The sequence below is a fragment of the Muntiacus reevesi genome, chromosome 7, assembly GCF_963930625.1.
Source record: "Muntiacus reevesi chromosome 7, mMunRee1.1, whole genome shotgun sequence".
NCBI classification, from domain to species: Eukaryota; Metazoa; Chordata; class Mammalia; order Artiodactyla; family Cervidae; genus Muntiacus; species Muntiacus reevesi.
The window spans coordinates 15059213-15080610 of NC_089255.1; the positions used below are offsets into that span (position 1 = coordinate 15059213).

At 50.7% G+C, this 21398-nt stretch overlaps 1 protein-coding gene across 1 annotated transcript in view; it reads right to left on the reverse strand.

Annotated features, from left to right (window-relative positions):
- Positions 1-21398, reverse strand: part of ITGA11 (integrin subunit alpha 11) — a 129975-nt gene that overhangs the window by 62128 nt on the left and 46449 nt on the right. Inside the window, exon 3 of the mRNA XM_065940826.1 lies at positions 4126-4226. Within this exon, the coding sequence (XP_065796898.1) occupies positions 4126-4226 (101 nt within the window). The remainder of the gene's footprint in view (positions 1-4125; positions 4227-21398) is intronic.

Below are 21398 nucleotides of genomic sequence, written 5' to 3' on the forward strand. Positions count from 1 at the left end.
GTCAGTGCTGACCAGTCCCCTGTCCAGCTACCTCGGGGTCCAGCCCTCTGCTCAGCTGATAAACTGACACAGACAACCGATTCTTTCTCACAGGGAACAAATAGCCAACTCAACAAGAGCCTTCTAGAGGTCCAAGGTCTTGCCCAAGAATGGCCTTCTGTGGCTGGCCCCCAGAAGAATATTCAGGGGAAGGATTATCAGCTGACCAGGTGGAGGGAGAGGGTTGTGGCAGATTAAAATTACTGAGTCGATTGTATTGGGTAAGGTTTTACCAGATCATACTGAAGGGAAAGATGTAAGCTTGAATTCCCCTGTGTGTGTGTGTGTGTGTGTGTGTGTGTGTGTGTGTGTGTGTGTGTGTGTGTGTGTGTGTGTGTGTGTGTGTGTGTGTGTGTGTGTGTGTGTGTGTGTGTGTGTGTGTGTGTGTGTGTGTGTGTGTGTGTGTGTGTGTGTGTGTGTGTGTGTGTGTGTGTGTGTGTGTGTGCAGGCACCTGGGAGGTGGGTAGAGTTTCGGGGAAAGTGAGTTGGGCATTTTGTTAAGCCCCAGCAAGCAGTCCTCTTGTGCTGTGAACAGAGCCTAGATGTTTTCTTTGCTTAAGGGGAGGGGTGTGATCTCTACGAACATTCAGCTCTGCTGGCGCTTGGAAGTGTGAAGAGTTGGCCAGCCCCCTGGGGTCCAGGCCAGCAGGACCTGGGCCCAGGCGCGGGCAGAGCCCAGAACTTCAGACGGCCGGCAGCACTGTGGGCGGGGACAGGGCGACTGTGTTTGTTGTTTTTCCCCTTGGTTTCCTGCAGTTTGTAGTAAGGTTCCTTTTGAAATCCAGCCCCTCTTGGCTGTGCTACCAGTGCCTGGGATTGTTTTCTGATTTTTCTGTCCAAACAAACCAGAAAGAAAATCATACTAATAACCCTGGCACTCTTATGGTGCTTTATCACTTACAAAGTGCCGCCTGCTCCCACCCTCCCAGGACCCCCTCTTGATCCTGGGCGGTCCAGGGGCCACCATTTCCATTTTATAGAGGGGAAAGTCAAGGTGTGCAGAGGGGTTGTGTTGTTGTTTAGTCGCTAAGTTGCATCTGACTCTTTGCGACCCCATGGACTGTAGCCCACCAGGCCCCACTGTCCATGGAATTCTTCAGGCAAGAATACTGGAGTGGGTAGCCATTCCCTTCTCCAGGGGATCTTCCCGACCCAGGAATCGAACCCTGAGTGTATCCTGGATTGGCAGGGGGATTCTTTACCACTGAGCTACCAGAGAAGCCCACGCAAGGGGTGGTGACTTCCATTAATATAATGTCAATCATTGGTAAACAAAAGCGCTGGGACTTGAATCCAGGATAGCCAATGTTACACATCCTGAGTCTTCCCATCTGCCTGCAGGGCCGTGGTGGCAGAGGTATGCAGTGAGAAGTCTGGAGAGGAAGCTCCAAGCCCCAGCTGGGTCACTTTCTCCCCTCAGGGACTTAGAGAATTCTGCCCTTCATTTATTTGAGGGGTGCCCCATCCTCACCCCGCCGCCTCTCTCCCTTCCTTGCCTCAATGACTAAAGTCCTTCGTGGAACTGTGGCCCAGATGCAGATGCCATGGTGGGGAAGACCCTTGTGTTGGAGTAAGAGACTCAGGTTAGAGTAAGCAGTCATGAACTCCCCCTCTGTGACCAAGGGAGACTAACCTCTTTCTCAGTGGCTCTGTGTGAGGGGCTGGGGCACACGTCCCTCCTTACACAGGGCCTGCCCTCCAGAATCACATTCCTTCCCTGCACACCCGCCCCTCAGGAAAACCCTGACTTCATCCAGGCTTTGGGAAGAAAGTGCCAGAGGTAAGTAGACTCTGCAACACTGAGGCGTGAATGACTGACATTGACTTCCCCGGAGAGAAAGGAAAGAACATTCCTGGCTCAGTGAGGATCGGAGCTTGGAGCTGCCAAAGGAAAACCCAGAACTCAGGTTTCCTTGCTTTGCATTTTCCACTGTGCGGGTAAGGATAAACCGGCAGATGGTCCTCCCGCCTCCTCACTGGGAGGAAAAAAGCTCCTCAAATGAGGTGCTCCCGGACTAGTACTATTCCTTGGCTGCCATACTCTTCACTGCCCACTGCCTCCCATGTTAAGCCCCAGTTCCAGGGTCTGATGGCTTCATGTCTGCCATTGCCAGTTGAGGCTCCTCCTTCTTTGGAGGGAAATCAGGTCCACATTGGAAACCACAGCAGCAGAGGAAACTATTAAACGATGGATTCATGTCTCTGGTTCCCACCTGGACCAGGGGGTTTTTCTCGGTGGCCCAGACCCCGGGCTTGTGCGCATGCCTCCCAACACCTGCCTCGCTCTCTCTGCCTCAGCCACACAGTCCTTCTTTCCATCCTCCAACAGAGCAAGTTCATTTGTTCCATAGGACCTTTGCACTTGCTTCTCCTCTGCCTGGAATGCTCTGGTCCTGCTGGACTGACTCATCATCAGACGTCTGCTCAAAAGTTACCTTCTCAGGGAAGGCTTCTTCGACCACCCCAGCCCAGTACTCTTGCCAAGAACCCGCTTCCTTCCTCCTCCCCACCCAGCCTCTCTTATCACAACCCCTGGTTCTTCACACAATATCTCTCCTCACCTGGGATGGTCCTGCTTTCTAGTTTGTCTCCTCACTTACCATGCCTTCTCAGCAGAGCCCTTGGCTCCTTGTTCCTGCTGTATCCCCATTAACTAGCATCATGGCTGGCACGCACTAGGTGCTCATGAGAGGCGGGGGGACATATTAGACCAGAAGTGGATCCTAGGGTCACATATGAGTGAATGTCGGCTCAGAAAGAGCGTGTGGGCTGCCCCTGGACACAGCGAGGAAACTGTACAGCTAGAATGAGACTCCAACTTGGCCTCTTAGGGAGCCTGTGCTCTCAGGGTGGCGATGACCAGGATCCATGAGCTGCCAGCCCGACTCCTGCCCGCCCTGGACCGTTTCCTCGTGAAGCCTGGGCCACGGCTGTGCTGGGGTCTGAACTTCTCACCCACAGTGCTGACATAGATGTGGCCAGCATGACGTTGAGTGCTGTGTGCTGGGACAGCTGGCTGCCCAGATCTGGGTTCTGGGGCTTTCTCTTTGATGTAGCCTTTTCATCCCTCTGCTTATCTCTTGAAGTTCTGCCATCTCTCCCGCCAGGCCCGGCTCCCCCCACAGCCTCCCCAGAGGGCCCCAGCCCAGTCCTCTAGGATGGAGGCTCCCCTCCTGGAAGAGTGGGAGGCCAAGAGCCCTGCCCCAGGGAAGGCCAGTCCTAGAATCACAGCTTATCCCATGTGGGACCTCCGCCCAAGGCCTGGCCACTGTCAGACCTTTAGGACAAAGCAGAAACGCTTTAGAGAAGTGGTGTGTGTGCCTTAGTGAACTGCGTGCACACACAGGGGTGTGGACGCATAGACTGGGAGCCCTTGAGGCTGTGCACAGCCTCTGCCTCGGGCCCCAGGGCTCTGCAGGGAGGAACAGAGTCATCATTTCAGAAAAGTAGTGCTGCGTAGTTAAAGGTTAAAGGGTGGCTGCAGATTGTCTGGGTCATAGTCCTGAACTTGCTGCTTATTAGCTGACCCCAGGCAGGTCCCCTCACTTCCACCGGCTGTCGTTGATGATTACATCTCATATGGTTGTTGTTGGGATTTAATGAGTCAAAAATACCCCAAAGTGCTTAAACCAGTGCCTGGCATTAGGTGAACATATATTGCGTTGGCCAAAAAGTTTGCTTGGGCTTTTCTGTAAGATGTCACAGAAAAATTCAAACAAGCTTTTTGGAAGACATATGAATGTTGGCCATTACTGTTATTTCAAAGTCTGAAAGAAAAAAAAAGATAGGAGGTGTTCCTGCTCCCCTGAGTTGAGGGGCCATGGATGGGCAGAAAGAGCCATGGCCTGGGACACTGAAGACCTGGGTGTGCATCCTGGTCGGCTCCTGACAAGCTGGATGACTGTGAGAAAGTTGCTTTCTCTCTCTGGCCTCAGCTTCCTCATCTGTAAAATGGGGGCAGCAATACCAGCTGGGTCAGCTCCTAGGGCAGCCACGAGAAAGCAATGTGACTGGGGGCAGGGATGCGCTTCAGTGCCCGCCCCGCTGTGGACAAAGGTTGGCCTCCTTGCAGACAGCCCACATTACCCAGGTTGAGCTTGGTACAGTTCCCTTCGGTCACTGGACACTTGTACACGTCTCCTGTCTTCTGGTGGCCGTTGGTTTCCAGTGGGGCGCCAACAACCAACCTGGGAAGGAAAAGAAGACAGGTGAAGATGCTAGGGGAGGTCTTCCTTCCCGGCAAAGGATGGAATCTGCAGGGCCGTGTTGAGGGGAGGTTGGGGTAGGAAGGGTGGGAGGGAATCCTGGAGGGGTAGCCCCTGCAGACCTTCGTCAGACTCAGATCTTCATCTCCCTGGGAGAGGGGTGCTGTGGCCTGTCCAGGCCTGGCCAGGAGACACAGAGATGAAGACACATGGGCCAAGCAGCAAATGGGATGGAAGCTGTCTCAGCAAGGAGAGTGCAGGGCAGACATCCTGGAGGAGGTGTGCTTGAGCTGGATCTTAATGGGTGAATAGGAGTTTACCAGATGGTAGGAGGGTGGTAATAAGGATCATTCAGACAGAGGAAGGATGATTTGGGATCTTGGCCATCTGCCATTATCTCTCGGGGGCCTCATTCTTCATCTCATGTGACAGTCTTTCAGCCGGGGACCCAGGGGCTGGGGTACAATGTACAGTGTTCACGGCTGTCCCCTGAGGTACCACGTCTTTGCTTGGGGCTTGGGGGGGAGAGGCAGCCAGATGGGGTAAAGAGTGGCCAGGGGTGGCCACCCAACGGGCCCTTGAGCCTCTGTTTTTGTGACCTTATTCAGGGAAAGGGTTTTTGCAATTGTAGTTAAAGATCTCAAGAGGAGGTCATGTTGAACTACCCCGGTGGGCCCTCGATTCAGTGATGTGTCCTTACAGGAGACACACAGAGGAGAGACCCTGGGAGAAGAGGAAGCCATGTGAAATGGAGACTGTGCCAGGAGTGAAGCTGCCACCAGCCAAAGAACGCCTGGGGCCACCAGAAGCTGGAATAAGTAAGGACGATTTCTCCTAGATCCTTTAGATGGAGCAGAGCCCGCCGACACCCTGTGAGAGAGTAAACTTCTGTTTTGGGAAGCCATCTGCTTTGTGCTGACTTGTGATGCACCCCCTGGAAATTAATGCATGTTGCTTACATGCACATGTATCTCCAGAGAAAGAGCAACTACTTCCCCCTGACCTGGCCAAGCCCTGGCAGTGCCACCATCCCTCGAGTCCAGGGAGAATTCCACTGCAGTCTGGATGGCCCCAGCCCTCCCCTTAGAGCACCCCCAAAGCCCCCTCTATCCCTCGACCCACCAGCAGGCAGCATCTTTGGACGTGGCCCAGAGGTGCCCACCAGCAGGCAGGAAGCAAAATCCTTAAAGCGGGCACTGTTTCCCTTCAGCACCACCTGCCTCGGGCATGTCTGGACCCCTTTAGGCTTTGGGTGCCAGCCCCTCTCTCAGCCTCCACCTGCCTGCTGGCTCGGGTCCTGGTGCTGACAGTGACCCAGAAGCTCCCAGGCACAGCTGTGCTGTCCTGGCAGGAGATGCCATGGCTCACACATCCCTGACGTCTTCCAGACCCCGAGGGCCACAGAGGGCCACACATGACGCATCGGGAGTGAAGAGACCTTTCTGGAGCCCTGTTCTCCCAGCAGCTTCCCACCCCTGGCAATGCGAGCCAAAGAAGCAGCAATTGCTCATTTTCTGGCTTAAGATTGTTGAGAGGGATGGACATGGAGGTTCAGGTGACACAAGGCTTACGTGGCTTCTTATAGTCAGTTATCCCCCTGCCCGCCTCCCACCCGCCGCTCTGAAGAGAGAGAACTAAGGTCCAAAGTAGGAACTAACAGAGCTCTGTTTGAAATTAAGAGTCTATGAAATAAGAGCTGAGGTTTTCCCCTGGGGACCAGATAATGACAGATTCTAAATATATCCACTTATTAAGCATGACTATTTTTGATTGGCAGGAGTTAATTGGACTCATAAAATCTACTTGTCTAGACGTGATACTTGGCCACTTAATTCTGCACGTGACTGTGTGGTCAAGGCTGCTGCATTTTTTTTTCCAGCCAAAGAGACAGAGAGGTCAGTAAACAAAGTTTCAAAGTTTGGGCTCCAAGCTTGCTTTTCTGGCTGCTCCCATTTTCAAGGTCAACCTGGTCTGTGACCAAGTGTCCCAGAGGGATGTTCCCTCTGGGAACATGCTTTTCTGGAAAGCATGCCTTCGAGGAACACAATCAAGCAGAGCAGGTTCTAGATTAGAAAAAACAAAACCTGGCCATCTTCTAGATGTCCTGCTTGAGAAGGCGGACTCCTCACAGCTCTCCCCATTTTACAAAGTGGAATGCTAAAGCCCCATGAACAGCTTGGTGGGCCCCCACTACAGGGCAAGATCTTTGGGCTGAGATTCTAGGAGTTGCTGTGTGGCCTGGAGAAGTTCACTGACCTTGGTTTTCTTGGCTGTGAAATGTGTTAACAATTCCAGCACTGCTTACCTCCCAGGATCAATGTGGGGACTCACAGATGCCACACGGCATCGATGAACAGGAGTGGGTCTAACTAGTAACCTCCACACGAAGACTGGAGCCTTCCTAGAAGTCATCTGTCCTGGAAATGGCCAACATGCAACTATCTTGGTAAATATACCAAGTCATTGTGACCCAAATTTGCCTGAAGATGGACTCTGTCCTTTTCAAAGAACAAGGGCCACCCCCTACCTCCCAGCCCCATTCTCCCAAACATGATTCCTCTGGGGTCCTTGGCACTGCATGATGCAGCAGGACAGGGCTTACTGTCCTCATAGTACAGATGCAGAAATCGAGGCCCAGAGAGGTGAGCTGACGCAGGTCCCATGATCTGTTAATGGCAAAGCTGGGACTAGTTCCGGGGCAGTTTTCTCTGTGTTGCCCCAAATATTTCTTTGTCATGAAGGAGGAGGGGCCTGGGTCAGCCCTCTTTACCATTCTTGAGTCTCGGCATTACGTGTGCCCATCAGGCTTGAGGTTTTGAGAACATGATTCAGTCTCCCTGGCGGGATAACTGGCGAAGCGCAGGGGAAATGTTTGCGTCACCCCCAAGACCAGCCAAATTGCTCCTGGGGTCTGGCACCCCTGCCGCTCCGGCAGCCTCAGCCTTATATAGCCATCTGTAGCCTCAAGGCCTCAAGGCCACTTCTCATTGCGGTGACTTCTCTGGTTGCAGAGTATGACTGCGAGGGCTTCAGTAGTTACAACTGCAGGCTCAGTCATTGTGGTGCCCAGTCTTAGTTGCCCCATGGCGTGTAGGATCTTAGTTCTTGGACTAGGGATCGAACCTGTGTCCCCTACACTGGCAGGCAGATTCTTAACCACAGGGCCGCCAGGGAAGTCCCTGGTGTTGCCTTCTAAGCAGGGTCTTGCCAAGGGAGGGGTTTACTATGGAGATCACCACCTGAGGAAGGCAGGATGCGGCCTTGCTGCATGCCAGGCCCCTGGGATCCCAGCAGGACATGGCCTAGGAGAAGGGGCCCCTGGATCCCTAACTCATGCCCTCGCCAACAAAGCCTGATGGAGACCTCAGCCCTGGTTCCATCCTTCAAGGCAATTTAATCTCTGAACCTTTTACATGGACATGAGTTTGAGTAAACTCTGGGAGTTGGTGATGGACAGGGAGGCCTGGCCTGCTTCAGTCCATGGGGTCACAAAGAGCTGGACATGACTGAGCGACTGAACTGACCGAACTGATGGGGGAAGAAAGGTAACACGTACCCCCAGGGCGTATAAATTTACAGGTCAATTACACCAGTGCATAGCTGTCAATCTGTGTACTGAACATCAGTAATCCTATTTTTTCCAGATAAAAGATAAACCTAAATAGAACCAAATAAAAATAGTCATTTTATTTCTAGGCTCCAGTATGCTGTCCTGTGCATCCCCTGTGGGGTACAGACGCCACCTGGAGACCATCCCTTTAAGACCCAGCACAAAGTCCCATCTGCTCCAGGAGACCCTCACTGGTTAGCCCAGGCTTTCCCACATAAACCAGCATGAAATCCCTGCTGCCGGCTGTGGCCAGTGTTTTAGCATCACAATTCCTTGAGGGCCCAATTGCCCTCATCTGCCCTAGCAGACCACCCTGGTAGGTTGGTCTTGAAGCCCAGGGTAAAAGGTCCCCAGGGACTGATCTGACCTTCTGTCTGACAGTCTACAGCAGCAGCAATTTCAAGAGTTTTTGGTTTCGTCTCAGGCCTAAGAGGGGACTTCCCTGGAGGCTCAGTGATAAACAATTTGCCTGCTAATACAGAAGATGCCGGTTTGATCCTTGGGTTGGGAAGATCCCCTGGAGAAGGAAATGGCAACCCAGCCCAGTATTCTTGCCTGGGAAATCCCATGGACAGAAGAGCCTGGGGGGCCACAGTCCATGGAGTTGTAAAAATGTCAGACTAAACAACAGGCCTAAGAGGAGCCTCCAGATGCAGTGCCTGGGAAAAAGGCTGCTGAGAAATTGAACGTTTTCTCACACAGAGGTTCAATGACGTGACCCAGGTCCCATTTAAAGTCAACATTGCTTACTTCCCTAGTTTTCCATTTCCATTTTCCCAACAGTCCTCATTTCTGTTTGTGGATCCAGGAAAGCTGGCTCCATTTCTGGTTGTAGGGACTGAGCAGATCCTGCAGGCCAGGCAGTGTCATCCTTGGACTGAAGTGGTTGAGTCATGGCAGGTCAGTGATGTAACTCACCCAATCTCGGTATCTCCTCTTAGGCCTTAGGGACCAAAGAAGTTCCTGTTCTCTGGATGACACGGTGTACAGATGCAGAACTGGAACTGCTAGCAGCCACCTTACTGATGAGGGGCATGAGCTGATGTACTGAGAGAGGAAGGACTGAGAGAAGCATCAAGAGAAAGAGCTGAAATTCCAAAGATACTGTGAACCCCTGGATCAAACTGTACCTGAAGCATGCTGCTGCTGGATTCTTCAGATATATATGCAATAACTACTTTTTACTACATAAGTCTAAATTAAGTTTTTAGGTATTTATAACTGAAAGTATCCTAAGTTGAGTGTAAGGCAAAAAGAAAAAAAAAAAACCCAAACCCAAAAGCACATAGTTAAAATTACCCTTAGAAATTCCATATACTACTATGCTAAAAGAGGAACACAGCATCCAGGATCAATGAGAGAGGAGCAGATTCATATCCCCCAGCTCATGCTCCATCTGGGGCATATACTTAATGTGTGAGTGGTGGGCAGACTTGCTGACACCATGTATATTATTTCTCCCTGGTTGTATAACTGAATGCATAAACTACCCTCAGTTTCAGCCTTGGAGAAACAGAAATCCTTTTGTTCTGTGTGCATCCCACTTACAACAAGCCCCTTGGACAGGAAGCCCTGTAGCCAAGATGTTTCTGGTTACCTGGTAACTGGCCTTGTAGACCATCAGAGTTGGGAGGAAATGTGGAGGTTCCTTGGGCTAAGTTTGTCATGTCCCCCAGTGAGGCATCGGAAGTATTATGTCTGATGACTCAGAGGAGATGGTGGCAGAGCAGGATGGGTGCAGGGTGTCCTGACTCCCAGGGCAGTGCTCCCCACTCCAAGCCTTGGAGGTGGAAGAGGCTGAGAGTCTAGGCTCAGCTTGGCCTTTACTGGCTGTGTCTGGGGAGGCAGTTGTGAGCAGTTTAGCTCCCCAGTAGATGGGACCAGCAGAAGCCATGGGAACAAAAAGGCCACCAGCTGTTGGGGAAGGAAAAAGGACATCTTCAAAGAATGGGCTTGCTCCTGGAGGAGGTCCTGAGTCAGAGACCAGCCTGGACTGGCTTGTAGAGGCAAGATGTGGGCTTCATCCCCTCTCTGGTGAGCTTCTTTGCCCCTCACTGTGAGACCTGGACTTCACACCCCAGAAAGTCCAATTATCATCAGCCATTTACTTTAATGAATCATTTAAAATTTTTAAAATTTATTTTTAATTGAAGGATAATTGATGCAATTGAATCGTATTTGATTTTGATCACCAGAACAGTTTTGGGGCTGAAAGGACAGACTGTATCTGAGGTTCAGAAGGTGGATGTGGCAGGCCTGTGGGGAGACACTGGTCAGTTTCAGAGCTGGGACTGCAAGTCTGGTGCTCCGTCCACCATCAAGAAGGAGGGGCGAGTTCAGCAAACCCAGCTCTGGGCGCGGGGCAGCACCTAGCATGTGGAGAGGGCTGCCCTCCCCCACCCAAGCCAGCTGGGCCTGCCCCCAGGAGACGCTGCTCTTCCTCACCTGTTCCTCTCTCCAGCACCCCTCCTTCACTCAAACCCACTCCAGGCCCTCTGCTCCATTTCTCGCTGGCTTCATTTCCTTCACTGAAATCAGATCGAGGCATCAGGGAGGAGCTCCCACTTGAGGAGCAGAGAGCTTAAGGGAACAAAGAGAGACTATTCCTCTAGCAAGCTGTTTCTCTCCCTCTCTCTCCATGGAAAATGTAACCTCCTCCAGCCAGCTGAGTCGGGGGCTAATGTGTTCAAGATGGGGCCGGGCAAGCGCTAAGCACAGCAAACTCTGGCCTGGCTGGGGGTGGGGTGTGAAGGGAGAGCTCTCCCCACCCCCAGGGCCTGCCGAGGGGAGCTGGGCCGGTTGGAGGGGCTTGTGGTTCACTGTGGCCCAGGTGCCTGGGAGGCCTAGACTCCTGGAGGCCAGGAGAATGAGAACCCCTCTGTCTGCCAGCACACTTCTTACTCCCTTCCTCCATAAACCCCTCCTCAGACATGAGGATCCACTGGGTGTATTTTAAACAACCATGTACACTGTGATGGTTCAGTTCATGTGTCAACCTGACTGGTCCAAGGCAGTGCCCAGATATTTGGTCAAACAGTATTCTGGGTGTGTCTGTGAGGGTGTTTTTGGTGAGATTACTAGTTAAATCTGTAGACTGAGTAAAGCAGATTGTCCTCCCCAATATGGGTGGGCCTTGTCTAATCAGTTGAAGGCCCGAAGAGGACAAAAAGGCTGACCCTCCCCTGAATAAGAGAGAATCCATCCTGACTGACTGCTTCTGAGCTGAGATATTGACTTTTTCTTGCCTTGGGCTCAAATGGAAATGCTGGTTCTTCCTAGGTCTCCAGCTTGTTGGCTTTCAGACTGGAACTATACTCTCAGCTCTCCTGGGTCTTCATTCTGCTGACTCACACTGCAGATGTGGGGAAGTGCCAGCCTCCCAACCTTATGAGCCGATTCCTTATAATCTCTCTCTCCCTTTCTCTACCTATCTATCCTGTTTCTCTGAGGAGCTCTGGCTAATACCGTTACACAGTGCGTATACGTTCTGAGGCCTTTACGATATCACTTCCTGTGGCTGATGATCCACACCCTCATTCACCCACTGAATCTTACGCACTTACTGAACTCCTGTGAATGCAGTGAGCAGTGAGGGCAGGGCGGGGAACACGCGGTCTCTGCCTTCAGGAGGCCTCCAGCCTAGCAGGGAGGGCGGGCAGGCCAACAGGCCATTACAGCAGAGCAGTGGTTTTCAGGATGGTTCCCAGCCCAGCAGCGCCTGCCTCCCCAGGAGCTTATTAGAAACGCATCATCTTGGGCCCTACCTGAGACCAACAAGGAAGAGAACAGAAGCTGTAGGTGGGTTCCAGCATCTGTGTGTTAACAAGCCCTCCAGGTTTGAGAAGCACCACGTAGGGGAGCAGAGGCATGACCGCCACAACCCTTGTTGGCTCAAAGCCCCACATTCCTTCTAGTGAAATCCATCCTCTCACCAGGTCTTCCAAGGCGCTGTTATTTCTCACTGTGGCCCAGCAGTCTGTCCCCACCTTTACCACGGCTGCTATGAACGCTGTGCACAGAGGGGTCATCATTTAGGATTCATTTCCAACGTCACTTTCCCAAAGATGTTTTTCCCGATTACCTGTCACTCCTACCTCCCCACCTTACCTTTTCTTTCTCATAGCACTCTGCACTCTCAGATGCTGTCTTCTAATCATCTTTATCTCCCAGTAGGATTTGAACTGCTAGGGAGCTAGGACCTTGTCGGTCAGGTTGGCAGCTCTAAACACTCCAGCTCCCAGACAGTGCCCGACACCGATTAGGGCCTCCAAATATAGTTGTTGAACAAATCAGCTAAATGCCTGGCTTAGTGGCACCACTGTAATCCGATAGCCTGCAGCTGGGACCACTGACAGCAGGCCTTCTTTTGTCTGCCAACACCTGTTGACTCAGCTGGGAGAGGAGAACCAGCTCTAGAGGAGGAACCACAGACTGCACATCCTGGTCTGAGACAAGGCTGTTGACTGCCTTGGGCCTCAGTGTTCCCATCTACTGAATGGGACTGAGCCACTGCCTGGGCTACTGATCACCCAGGGCTTCAAGGGCGGGGGGACCCAGGCCTTGCTGGTCATCAGAGTCACCTGGGGAGTCACACATGCAGATTCCTGGGCACGATGTCCAAAAGACTCTAATTTAGTCAGTTGGGGCCTGGGACCTGGAAATCTAATTTTAGAAGCTCCCAGACATGCAGGCAGGATGGGAAGCCCTTGTATGAAAGACCCGCTGAAGAGAGGAGGTCCTCTGGACAAGTGAAAAAACATGTCTGAGGAATTTTTGCTACATTATTGGGATCACGACCACAACAACCTCCTTGACCATCCAGGAATGATCCAGGATTTTTGGATTTTTAAAAAAAATTTGGATTTTTAAAAAAATCCAAGAAAGTTTGGATTTTTAAAAAAATTTTGTTTCTTTTGGTCATAAGGAAACATATAGAAATATCTGCTTTAATTGATGCAAAAAAGTATGACACAAAAACTATTAAGAATTTAGATTATAAAAATAATACATGCTTATATAACATTCATAGCACAGAACTGTGGAAAGTATAATGTGCAAAACCATTCATGTCCCTTCTCAACCCAGCCCTCTATAAATGAAATGACTATTAGCAGCAGGGATGCAGAAGAACTTCTAGGCGTTTATGTAGGAAATTAAAAAAATGAAATCACTCTACACACACGGTTCTGCAGTGTGCTGTTTCACTTAATTATTTTATACTTTTCATGTCAGTATATATCAATGCCACACTTAGACCTGGTCACCCCTGCCTGGGTCCTGCACTGACCCCTCTCACCCCTTTCTATGGGGTGAGGAGTCCTGGGGGTCAAGGGGAGAGGAATCCAGAGCACACATCCCCCCACTCTGGGTCATTGGGACACCAGCATTGCCAGCTCCAACAGCTCAGGACAGGCTTCTTCCCTGGATCTGCCTTTCTGATGGTGGACCACACCACCACTTGCTAGGGGCGTGGACTGCTGCTGCTGCTGCTGCTAAGTCGCTTCAGTTGTTCAGACTCTGTGCGACCCCATAGACAGCAGCCCACCAGGCTCCCCCGTCCCTGGGATTCTCCAGGCAAGAACACTGGAGTGGGTTGCCATTTCCTTCTCCAGTGCATCAAAGTGAAAAGTGAAAGTGAAGTCGCTCAGTCGTGTCTGACTCTTAGCGACCTCATGGACTGCAGCCTACCAGGCCCCTCTGGCCATGGGATTTTCCAGGCAAGAGTACTGGAGTGGGGTACCATTGCCTTCTCCGGAGGTGTGGACAGAGCTTGGATATATATATATATAGGATGGGGTGTCCACACGTGTGAGATCCCTTTAACACCAAGAGGGAACTATAGGTGGGAGGAAAAGATGATGCGCCATGGGCCAGAGGCCCCATTTGTTTTTTCAACCCAGGACCCTCACTGTTAGGGGTGGCACTGGTATAGATGGATAGAATAACTCTGTCTCATCCTTTACACTGGTTAGTAGTGTAATAGTAGTAGTGTTATTCGTTCAGTCATGTCTGACTCTTTGTGACTCCAAGGACGATAGCCCACGAAGCTCCTCTGTCCATGGAGTTCTCCAGGCAAAAATACTGGAGTGCGTTGCCATCCCCTTCTCCAGGAGATCTTCCTGACGCAGGATCAAACCTGGGTCTCCTGCATGGTAGGCAGAGTCTTTATCATTCTCCTACTGATGAATATTGAAATTGTTTCATCCCTTTTCCTATTGAAAACTGTTAAGGTGCTTAAACATTTTTTCCTGGGACTCTCCTGGTGATCCAGTGGTTAAGAATCTGCCTGCCAAAGTAGGGGACATGGGTTGGATTCCTGGCCAGGGAAGATTCCACATTCCTTGGGGGCAACTAAGTCTGTGTGCTACAAATACTGAGCCTGTGCTCTAGAGCCCATGCTCTGCAACAAGAAAAGCCACCCCAATGAGAAGTCCATGCACCGCAACGAAGAGTAGTCTCAGCTCACTGCAACTAGAGGAAGCCCACGCACAGCAATGAAGACCCAGCGCAGGCAAAAATAAACAAATAAAAATACAAAAAACTTTCCCCATCACACAAGGTCTTTATCAATACTGATGAATAAAAAGCCCTCAGTGCCCAGTGGGGATGTACAGCAATGCCCGGAGTGGTACAGAGCGCTTGCCTGTCAGGCTGCAGGCTGGCCCTGGGGCCTCCCCATCATCTTGGGCACAGAGCCCGCTGACAGGCATCCTCACAGCTGTTGATCTCGCAAGCTTGACACTCTACTTTGTTCCTGGGAATTTCTGGGTCCTCCTCAGCTTACAGCCAAACAGCATTTTTTCCTAATGTGCAGAAGAACTTTGAACAGAAGACCAAAGGGGAGGGGAGGTGACGGCAAAGCACACTTTCAACCCATCTGAAGGGAAAATGAGGGCCTGACCCACTGACTGTGAAGAAGAGAGTGGCCAGCTTGTGCCGTCGAGCTGGATGCCCCTTACCTCCTCATGTCCCGATGCCAAGTCTCACAGGGCTGCTGGTCCTTTTATCACCACACTTGGCATTCTCATTCCTGCCTCTGTGTGCAGTCCCCTCATCACAAACCATTGAACTGACTCCCTTTTATCCACTCATTAGCGCCTCTTCCTCCAGGAAGCCCTCCTTGATCTCTCAGCTAAAAGATCTCTCTCAGTTCTCATGATGCTTTGTACCCTTCTTGTCTGTTCCCCCCCCCCCCCTTTATATAATTTGCCCCTAGTTAGCAGAAGCAACTTTAAATCTCCCCCTTGGTGCTGCTCAAAGTACTTTGAACACAGTCAAGTCTCAGTAACTGTTGAATGAATAACAGATGGACAGATGCAGGCAGCTGCTCATTTTGCAAAGACAAGCTGAATCTTCATTCTGCTTCTTGGGATGTAGCTGGGAGCAGAGCTGTGTTGAGCTCTTCTGGGTACCATCTGCAGATGGACCACCAGTGTTGGGATGCCCTTGGCCCAGCTCCCCAGGAAAGCGTCTGTGGTCTGATGTTGGCCCCCATCCCCTGCAAGAAAGGCTGCATCCACAGTGTAAAAATCCCCCTTTCTTTTTTCAAAATGTCTGATAACCCTTGCTTGATTTTCCAAGGCATGCTGAGTCTTTCCCATCTCCCCCATCACCCACGTTTATCACAACTCTTTCCTCTGAAAATGAAACATAAACACAGTGATAGCGTGGGCAGATGTTTCTCAGTGGAATGTATACATTTAACTTCTTGGTATGCACTGGTCTGATGGTTCCTTGGTAGTACTTGGCGGTTGCAAGGAAAGAGGCTTTGGAATTGGGGGGTGGCATGCGTCCTTTAGCTCATAATTAGGATGGTGATACTCTCTATGTGACCAGTGAACTCACTGAACAGCTCATTTCATCCTGCCCACGGCTAGGGGAGGCAGCTGGACAAGGAGAGGTGGTCCCATCAGACTAGAGAAGGAAGCAAGGCCCAGAGAATGTCCAGATCCTCTGAGTACAGGCTGAGACACAACTGGGAGACAATATTCTGATTGTGTCCGCAGCTCTTTCCACTAGTCATGTGGACTCAGCTGAGGTAGAAAAGAGGAGAGGGCCTGGAGGCAAAAGGACAGATACTATTTTTTGGTCATGGGCCTGCCTACCTGTCTAGGGAAAGCTCTGATCTATTCCCAGATGGGCTTAAGTGACCTGGGGTGATCCACTTGCTCCCTCAGGGCCTCAGTTTCCCGATCTGTAAAAGGACAGGCTTGGACAAGTTCAGTCTGAAGAAATAGTTGAGAACTGGCTGTGTGCCAAACACTGCGGATTGAGGCAGAGTTCATACACTTCGTCTGGTGGGGCTCAGAGACCAAACCTGATGACCTCGGGGTGGAGGACAGTACTGTGTGTGTGGGAGCAGGTGGGTGAGGCACAGTGCAAGGGCCCTTGCTCAGCCATCTGGGAAGGCTTCCTGGAGTAGGCAACTCTTGGATGGAGGCTTGCAGGTAGAGAGAAGTCACTCGGTGAAGAAGGGGCAGGGGCTTCCTTCAGAGAGGACTGACAGCTGGGTCCTGATTGTGCCAGCGCTTATGTGCATTATCTAACATGCTTTCCAGGGGGAAGGCTGGGCCTGGGAGGGACCCAGAGGGACAGACAAGTTCCCATCTTCACAGAGCTTGTGGTGAAGTCATTCTCAACCCAGGCTCGCATCATTCATCCCTCATCTTTCTCGCCACCCACCCACATCTTCCTGACATTCCAAATCTGCTCTTGTCTCCCTTCACTTGTCCAGAGAACTCTATCTAAAGTGGCATGAAGTGTAGACAGATAGATGCCCACATGTTTGAGAACATCGCATCATCCCCCTGCATCAGGTAACCCCCACCTGCTTTCTGGTCTCTGTATTCCTGCTACTGGATTCAGGTAGTGAGGGTCACTCTCTGCATAAGCCTGGAAAGGAGCTAGCCTCAGAATCCATGAGAACTCAGACTCTTAAAAAAGGATTCAGTGGTTCAGAACCTGTTTGGGCATTAGCCTTGCCTGGGGATTCCTACCTCTAGAGAGTCTGACTTTTGTTAAGTCTTGGGTTGGGTTAAGGAATCTGTTTTCTTTTTTAAACTTTCACAGGCAATTCTGTTCTGCCAGCCTTGGGAATCCCTAGATTATATTATCAGGTGATTATCAGGGTTTGAAAGAATGGAACTGGGGATGGTGTGCCCCAGTAGGAAAGAGTTGATAAAACTGGGTCATGTGTTCATCTACTTTCAAAGCACTTTATATGAACAGATAAACAAATGAATGCACCAAAGAATGAATGTTTGGGGGGAGGGCTGTGTCAGAAATTGTGCTAGGCACTTCCTCTGACATTAATTTGGTTAATCTTCGCCACAGCCCTGTGAAAGAGAGAAGCAGCCCCATGTTGAAGTCATGGAAACTGCAGTCCAGAGAAGCTAAGTCACTCACCCAGGTCACCAGTTGGCTAAGGGGCAGCTCTTTGGCCTCCCTCTCTTGCCTGGTCCTCTCCCCATCTCTGGGAGATGGGTGGGGTGTAGGAGAGCAGAGAACACAGAAGCCAGTCTGTGTTCCATTAGGGAGCCCCTGGCTGCCTGGGGGAATCACTGGCTCTGCAAAATCCTTCGAAGTACTTTCTTCCATCTGGTTAAAGCTCAGATTGCTTTCCCTCCTCCTCCTTCCAGGCTGTGAGTAATGGCTACCCTGACAGCATTCCTCTTATTTTGAGAAGCCGAGAAGAAACAAAGGCCGTGGACTCGCTTGAGCCACAGGAGGGCAAAGCCTGTCTTGACATTTTTGGAAAATCATCATCCTCCTTGGGTTACAAAATCCTTGGCTCAGCAGCTGGGGAGAGGCAGGGGGACAGCTCAGAGAGGGGCTGCTGTCGCAGGAAAGCCATTCTGGGGAGTGGGAAGGCAGCGGGGGTGGGGGGACAAGCTGCCGTCTACTACCACTGCCCTCTGCTCTCTGCCTGACTTCGCTTCTGCTGGGCCCCTCCAAGGTTTCCAGGGGGAAGAAAAAGACAGAAGATGCCGACCTCTCCCATGGGGGTGGCCATTTTCCCCAGATTCTTTATAACAAGAACATCCAGCTTTGGGCTTCCTTGAGATTTAGGAACCAGTTCTAGAATCATTCTCTTCTCGTCCTGTTGGCCTGTGCCAAGCACCAGAGATGCAGACAAGTAAAAGGCAAGCCCTGCCCTTGGGGGCTTGTAGCCCCCTTTCTTTCCTTACTCTCTTGGCTCTTCACTCTCCAGTCCATCTTCTCTCTTCTTCCTTACACTCCATTTCATTTTCCATTTCTCTTAATTGGCTTTTTCTATTGAGTTGGTCAAGAAGTTGATTTGGATTTGTCCAAGTGGGGAAAAACCCAAACAAAACTTTCTGGCCAACCCAATATATTCTCCCTCTCTTTGTCTCTCTGCATTATTGGCTCAGGATGATTCCTCACAGCTAAAATAGGAAGAGATACTTCGAGAGAGAGAGTGGGATGGATTTATGAACGCCACAGAGAATGACAGGAACCTTGTCAAGATGGTCTTATACCAATAGGAAGCTTTTGCCATTGTCTGTGTGTCTGAGTGTTGCTGCCGTGTAGAAAGGAAGTTGTTGAAAGAAAAGAATAAACATCTGCAAGAGTTTGAAATCCTGAAGAGCCCTTGATTCTTCATGAAATAGTCAGGGAAAGTTAGAAGAAGGTATTCTATCCACGCCTGGAGAAAACAAGGGTTAGGTTAGTGACAGATCACAGCGAAGATTAGTGAGGAAAAAGCACATAGAGCATGTTGATTTGCTTTTCTAATTGCATATAACTTTAAATCATGTTTACTCCACTTTGTGGTTTTCAGTAAGGAATTTAGTGTCTCACATTTTATAGCTTAGCCAAATAGAAGCAGATGCGGGCCTTAGTGGCATCCAAGGGAACCAGATGATTAGAGAGGAGGCCTTGCTCCCCCTGGTGTCCGCTATGGTGAATGCAGATAAAGTGCCAAGGAGTGATGGAATACCAGTCACGAAAATTCAAGCTTATAAATTATAGAAGGCCATTCTCAAGATGGAGTGAATCTCAGCATTAGCGTCTCTTCAGCTCAAGGGAGGGGCACCCCTTTCCTTTCCTGCGCTGGATTTAGGAAGGACTTCAGAGTCACAAAACGGATAGCACTGGCGTCAGAGAAGGGAGGGAGGTGCGAGAGCCCACAGGCTGCTGGTGGGGGCAGGGCTGGGGGATGGAGGCTGGAAAAGATGCTGAGCGGGCAAATCCCTCTGGCTTCCCTGAACTGCCCAAATTAGATTTATTTTCTTTCTTAGAGGTTAGAAACCGGGAGACTTTCCTTTCAATGTTTCCACTATTGAGATTGTGCCTCTCACCCCCAGAGCACGTAGAAGTTGGCTCCCTGCCCCGCCAGGACCAGCACGATGGCCATCCTATGGCCCTGAGGACCGGCCTCGGCTCTGACTCTGGCTGGCCAGGCTGTGAGTGTGTCAGAGGTGACCTAGGCTCTTGCTGACATGCTCTTCAAGCCTCTAACTTTCCTGTGTTGTTTCGGTATTTTTTCTTTTTTTTAAGAGAGAGTTAGAAAGCTAACATAGAAGCGAAAAATCTGGAGATGCGGGACCACTTGCAGGCTGCATCTTACAGGTTCGCTGCGTTCTGGGGCTGACAGGCTTTTCTTGGCCGCTCTCAATGCCGCTTTGTATTTCTGAGCCCTTGAAGGAGCCCACAGCTCCGTGAGGATAAACGTCTGTATAACCGTCCAGCCCTCTGTGGCTCACTCTCTGCTTGTCCATGTGTTGCCCGACTGCGTGGTCTGCTGGGTGGCTTGGGCCTGGGCCCCTGGCCAACATGTCCCCAGTGACTACAGTCTCTCTCGATCTCTTTCTCCCTCCCTCTCGTGTGTTAGGTAGTTTCATCGTATCCTGGGCTTTGCTTCTGTAGTGATTTATTGTTAACCAGCATGAGTCATGGTGCCGGCTTTTATTTGTTCCAAGAGAAAATAGCAGAGGGCATGCATGCGCTGCGGTGTTGGGAACCCACTCCGGGGACCTGAGCCAGGAAAAGAGCTTAGGATGTTCCTTAGTGAGATTTCCACAGCAACAATGGCTGAGGCTGTCCCAGGCCTGACAATTGGCACTGTCGGGGAGGAGGGACGACTTGGATAAAATCTATCATTCTGCCACCAAAACTGGCCTCGGGGGCCCTTTTCCTGGAAACCTCTCCTGGACACCATATCCTTTCTTGGGAAATTGGCTAGCAAAGGGAACTAACTGATCCAGCATCTGCCCATGGCAGACACGTCACACATCATCTCCTATTTTTTCCTCAAAGAAATCTTAGGGGTGTGCAGCATCATGTCCATTTTACAGATGAAGAAACTGTGTTCAGTAGGTGGATGTAACATCCTCAAGTTCCCACAGATTGAAAAGCAGATGAGCCCAGGTTTGTGGTGTTCTGAAGCCTAGACTTTTCCTGCAGTTAGGCGCCACCTTGGGCTTTCCAGGTGGTTCAGTGGAAAAGAATCCAGCTGCCAATTCAGGAGACTTGGGCTCAATCCCTAGGTCAGGAAGATCCCTTGGAGAAGGAAATGGCAACTCACTCCAGCATTCTTACTTGGGAAATCCCATGGACAGAGGAGGCTGGCAGGCTACAGTCTATGGAGTCTCCAAAGAGTTGGACACAACTTGGTGAGTAAACAACGGGGGCCATCCTAGTGTGCATTCACACACCTGCTGAGGCAGAAAATCTCAGCCCCTCTTGGGATGTTGCTATAAACCCTGCAGAAAAGAGCCACAGATGAGAGGTTGGGAAATCTGGGGGTTGAAGAGGAGAGAATGATACAAGGGCATCCCCTAGGCTGGTTGGTCAATTTTGTTTTTAACTTTAAACTTTTTATTTTGTATTGAGGTATAGCTGATTAACAATGTAGTGGTAGTTTCAGGTGACCAGCAAAGGGATTTGGTCATACATACACATGTATCCATTCTCCCCCAAACCTTGTTGCCCAGTTTTTGTGGGTTTATTCCTCATGGATTTCCTTTACAGTCAAGCCCAAATTCCATCATCAGTGTGTTTTAGACATGAAAGATCTTAGGGAAAATGCAAACGTATTATCTGGGAAGGTCAGTACATACAGCGTGGTAGAAGAATGAGTGCCCTACCCGTATTAGAATTTGGTTCATGTAGCTGTTACCTGGGGCTTTGCAGGCGCTAGTGGTAAAGAATCTGCCTGCCAATGCAGGAGACACAAGAGACGAAGTTTCGATCCCAGGGTTGGGAAGATCCCTGGGAGGAGGGCATGGCAATCCACTCAAGTACTCTTGCCCGGAGAATCTCATGGACAGAGGAGCCTGGAGAGCTGTAGTCCACGGGGTCACACAGAGCTGGACAGGACTGAAGCAACTTAACACGCACGCACGTGAGCTGCTACCTAGTGATCTTGAGACAAGGGGTGAAGATGGTGGGTGCACTGACACTTTGGCACTTTTCACACCAGGTGGAAATACAACAGGGAGTAGAAGTGATGTGGACTGGGTGTTGGGAGAGCTGAGTTCCAAGGGTGACCTTGCTGTAGGCCTTTCTAGCTCTGGGCCTCA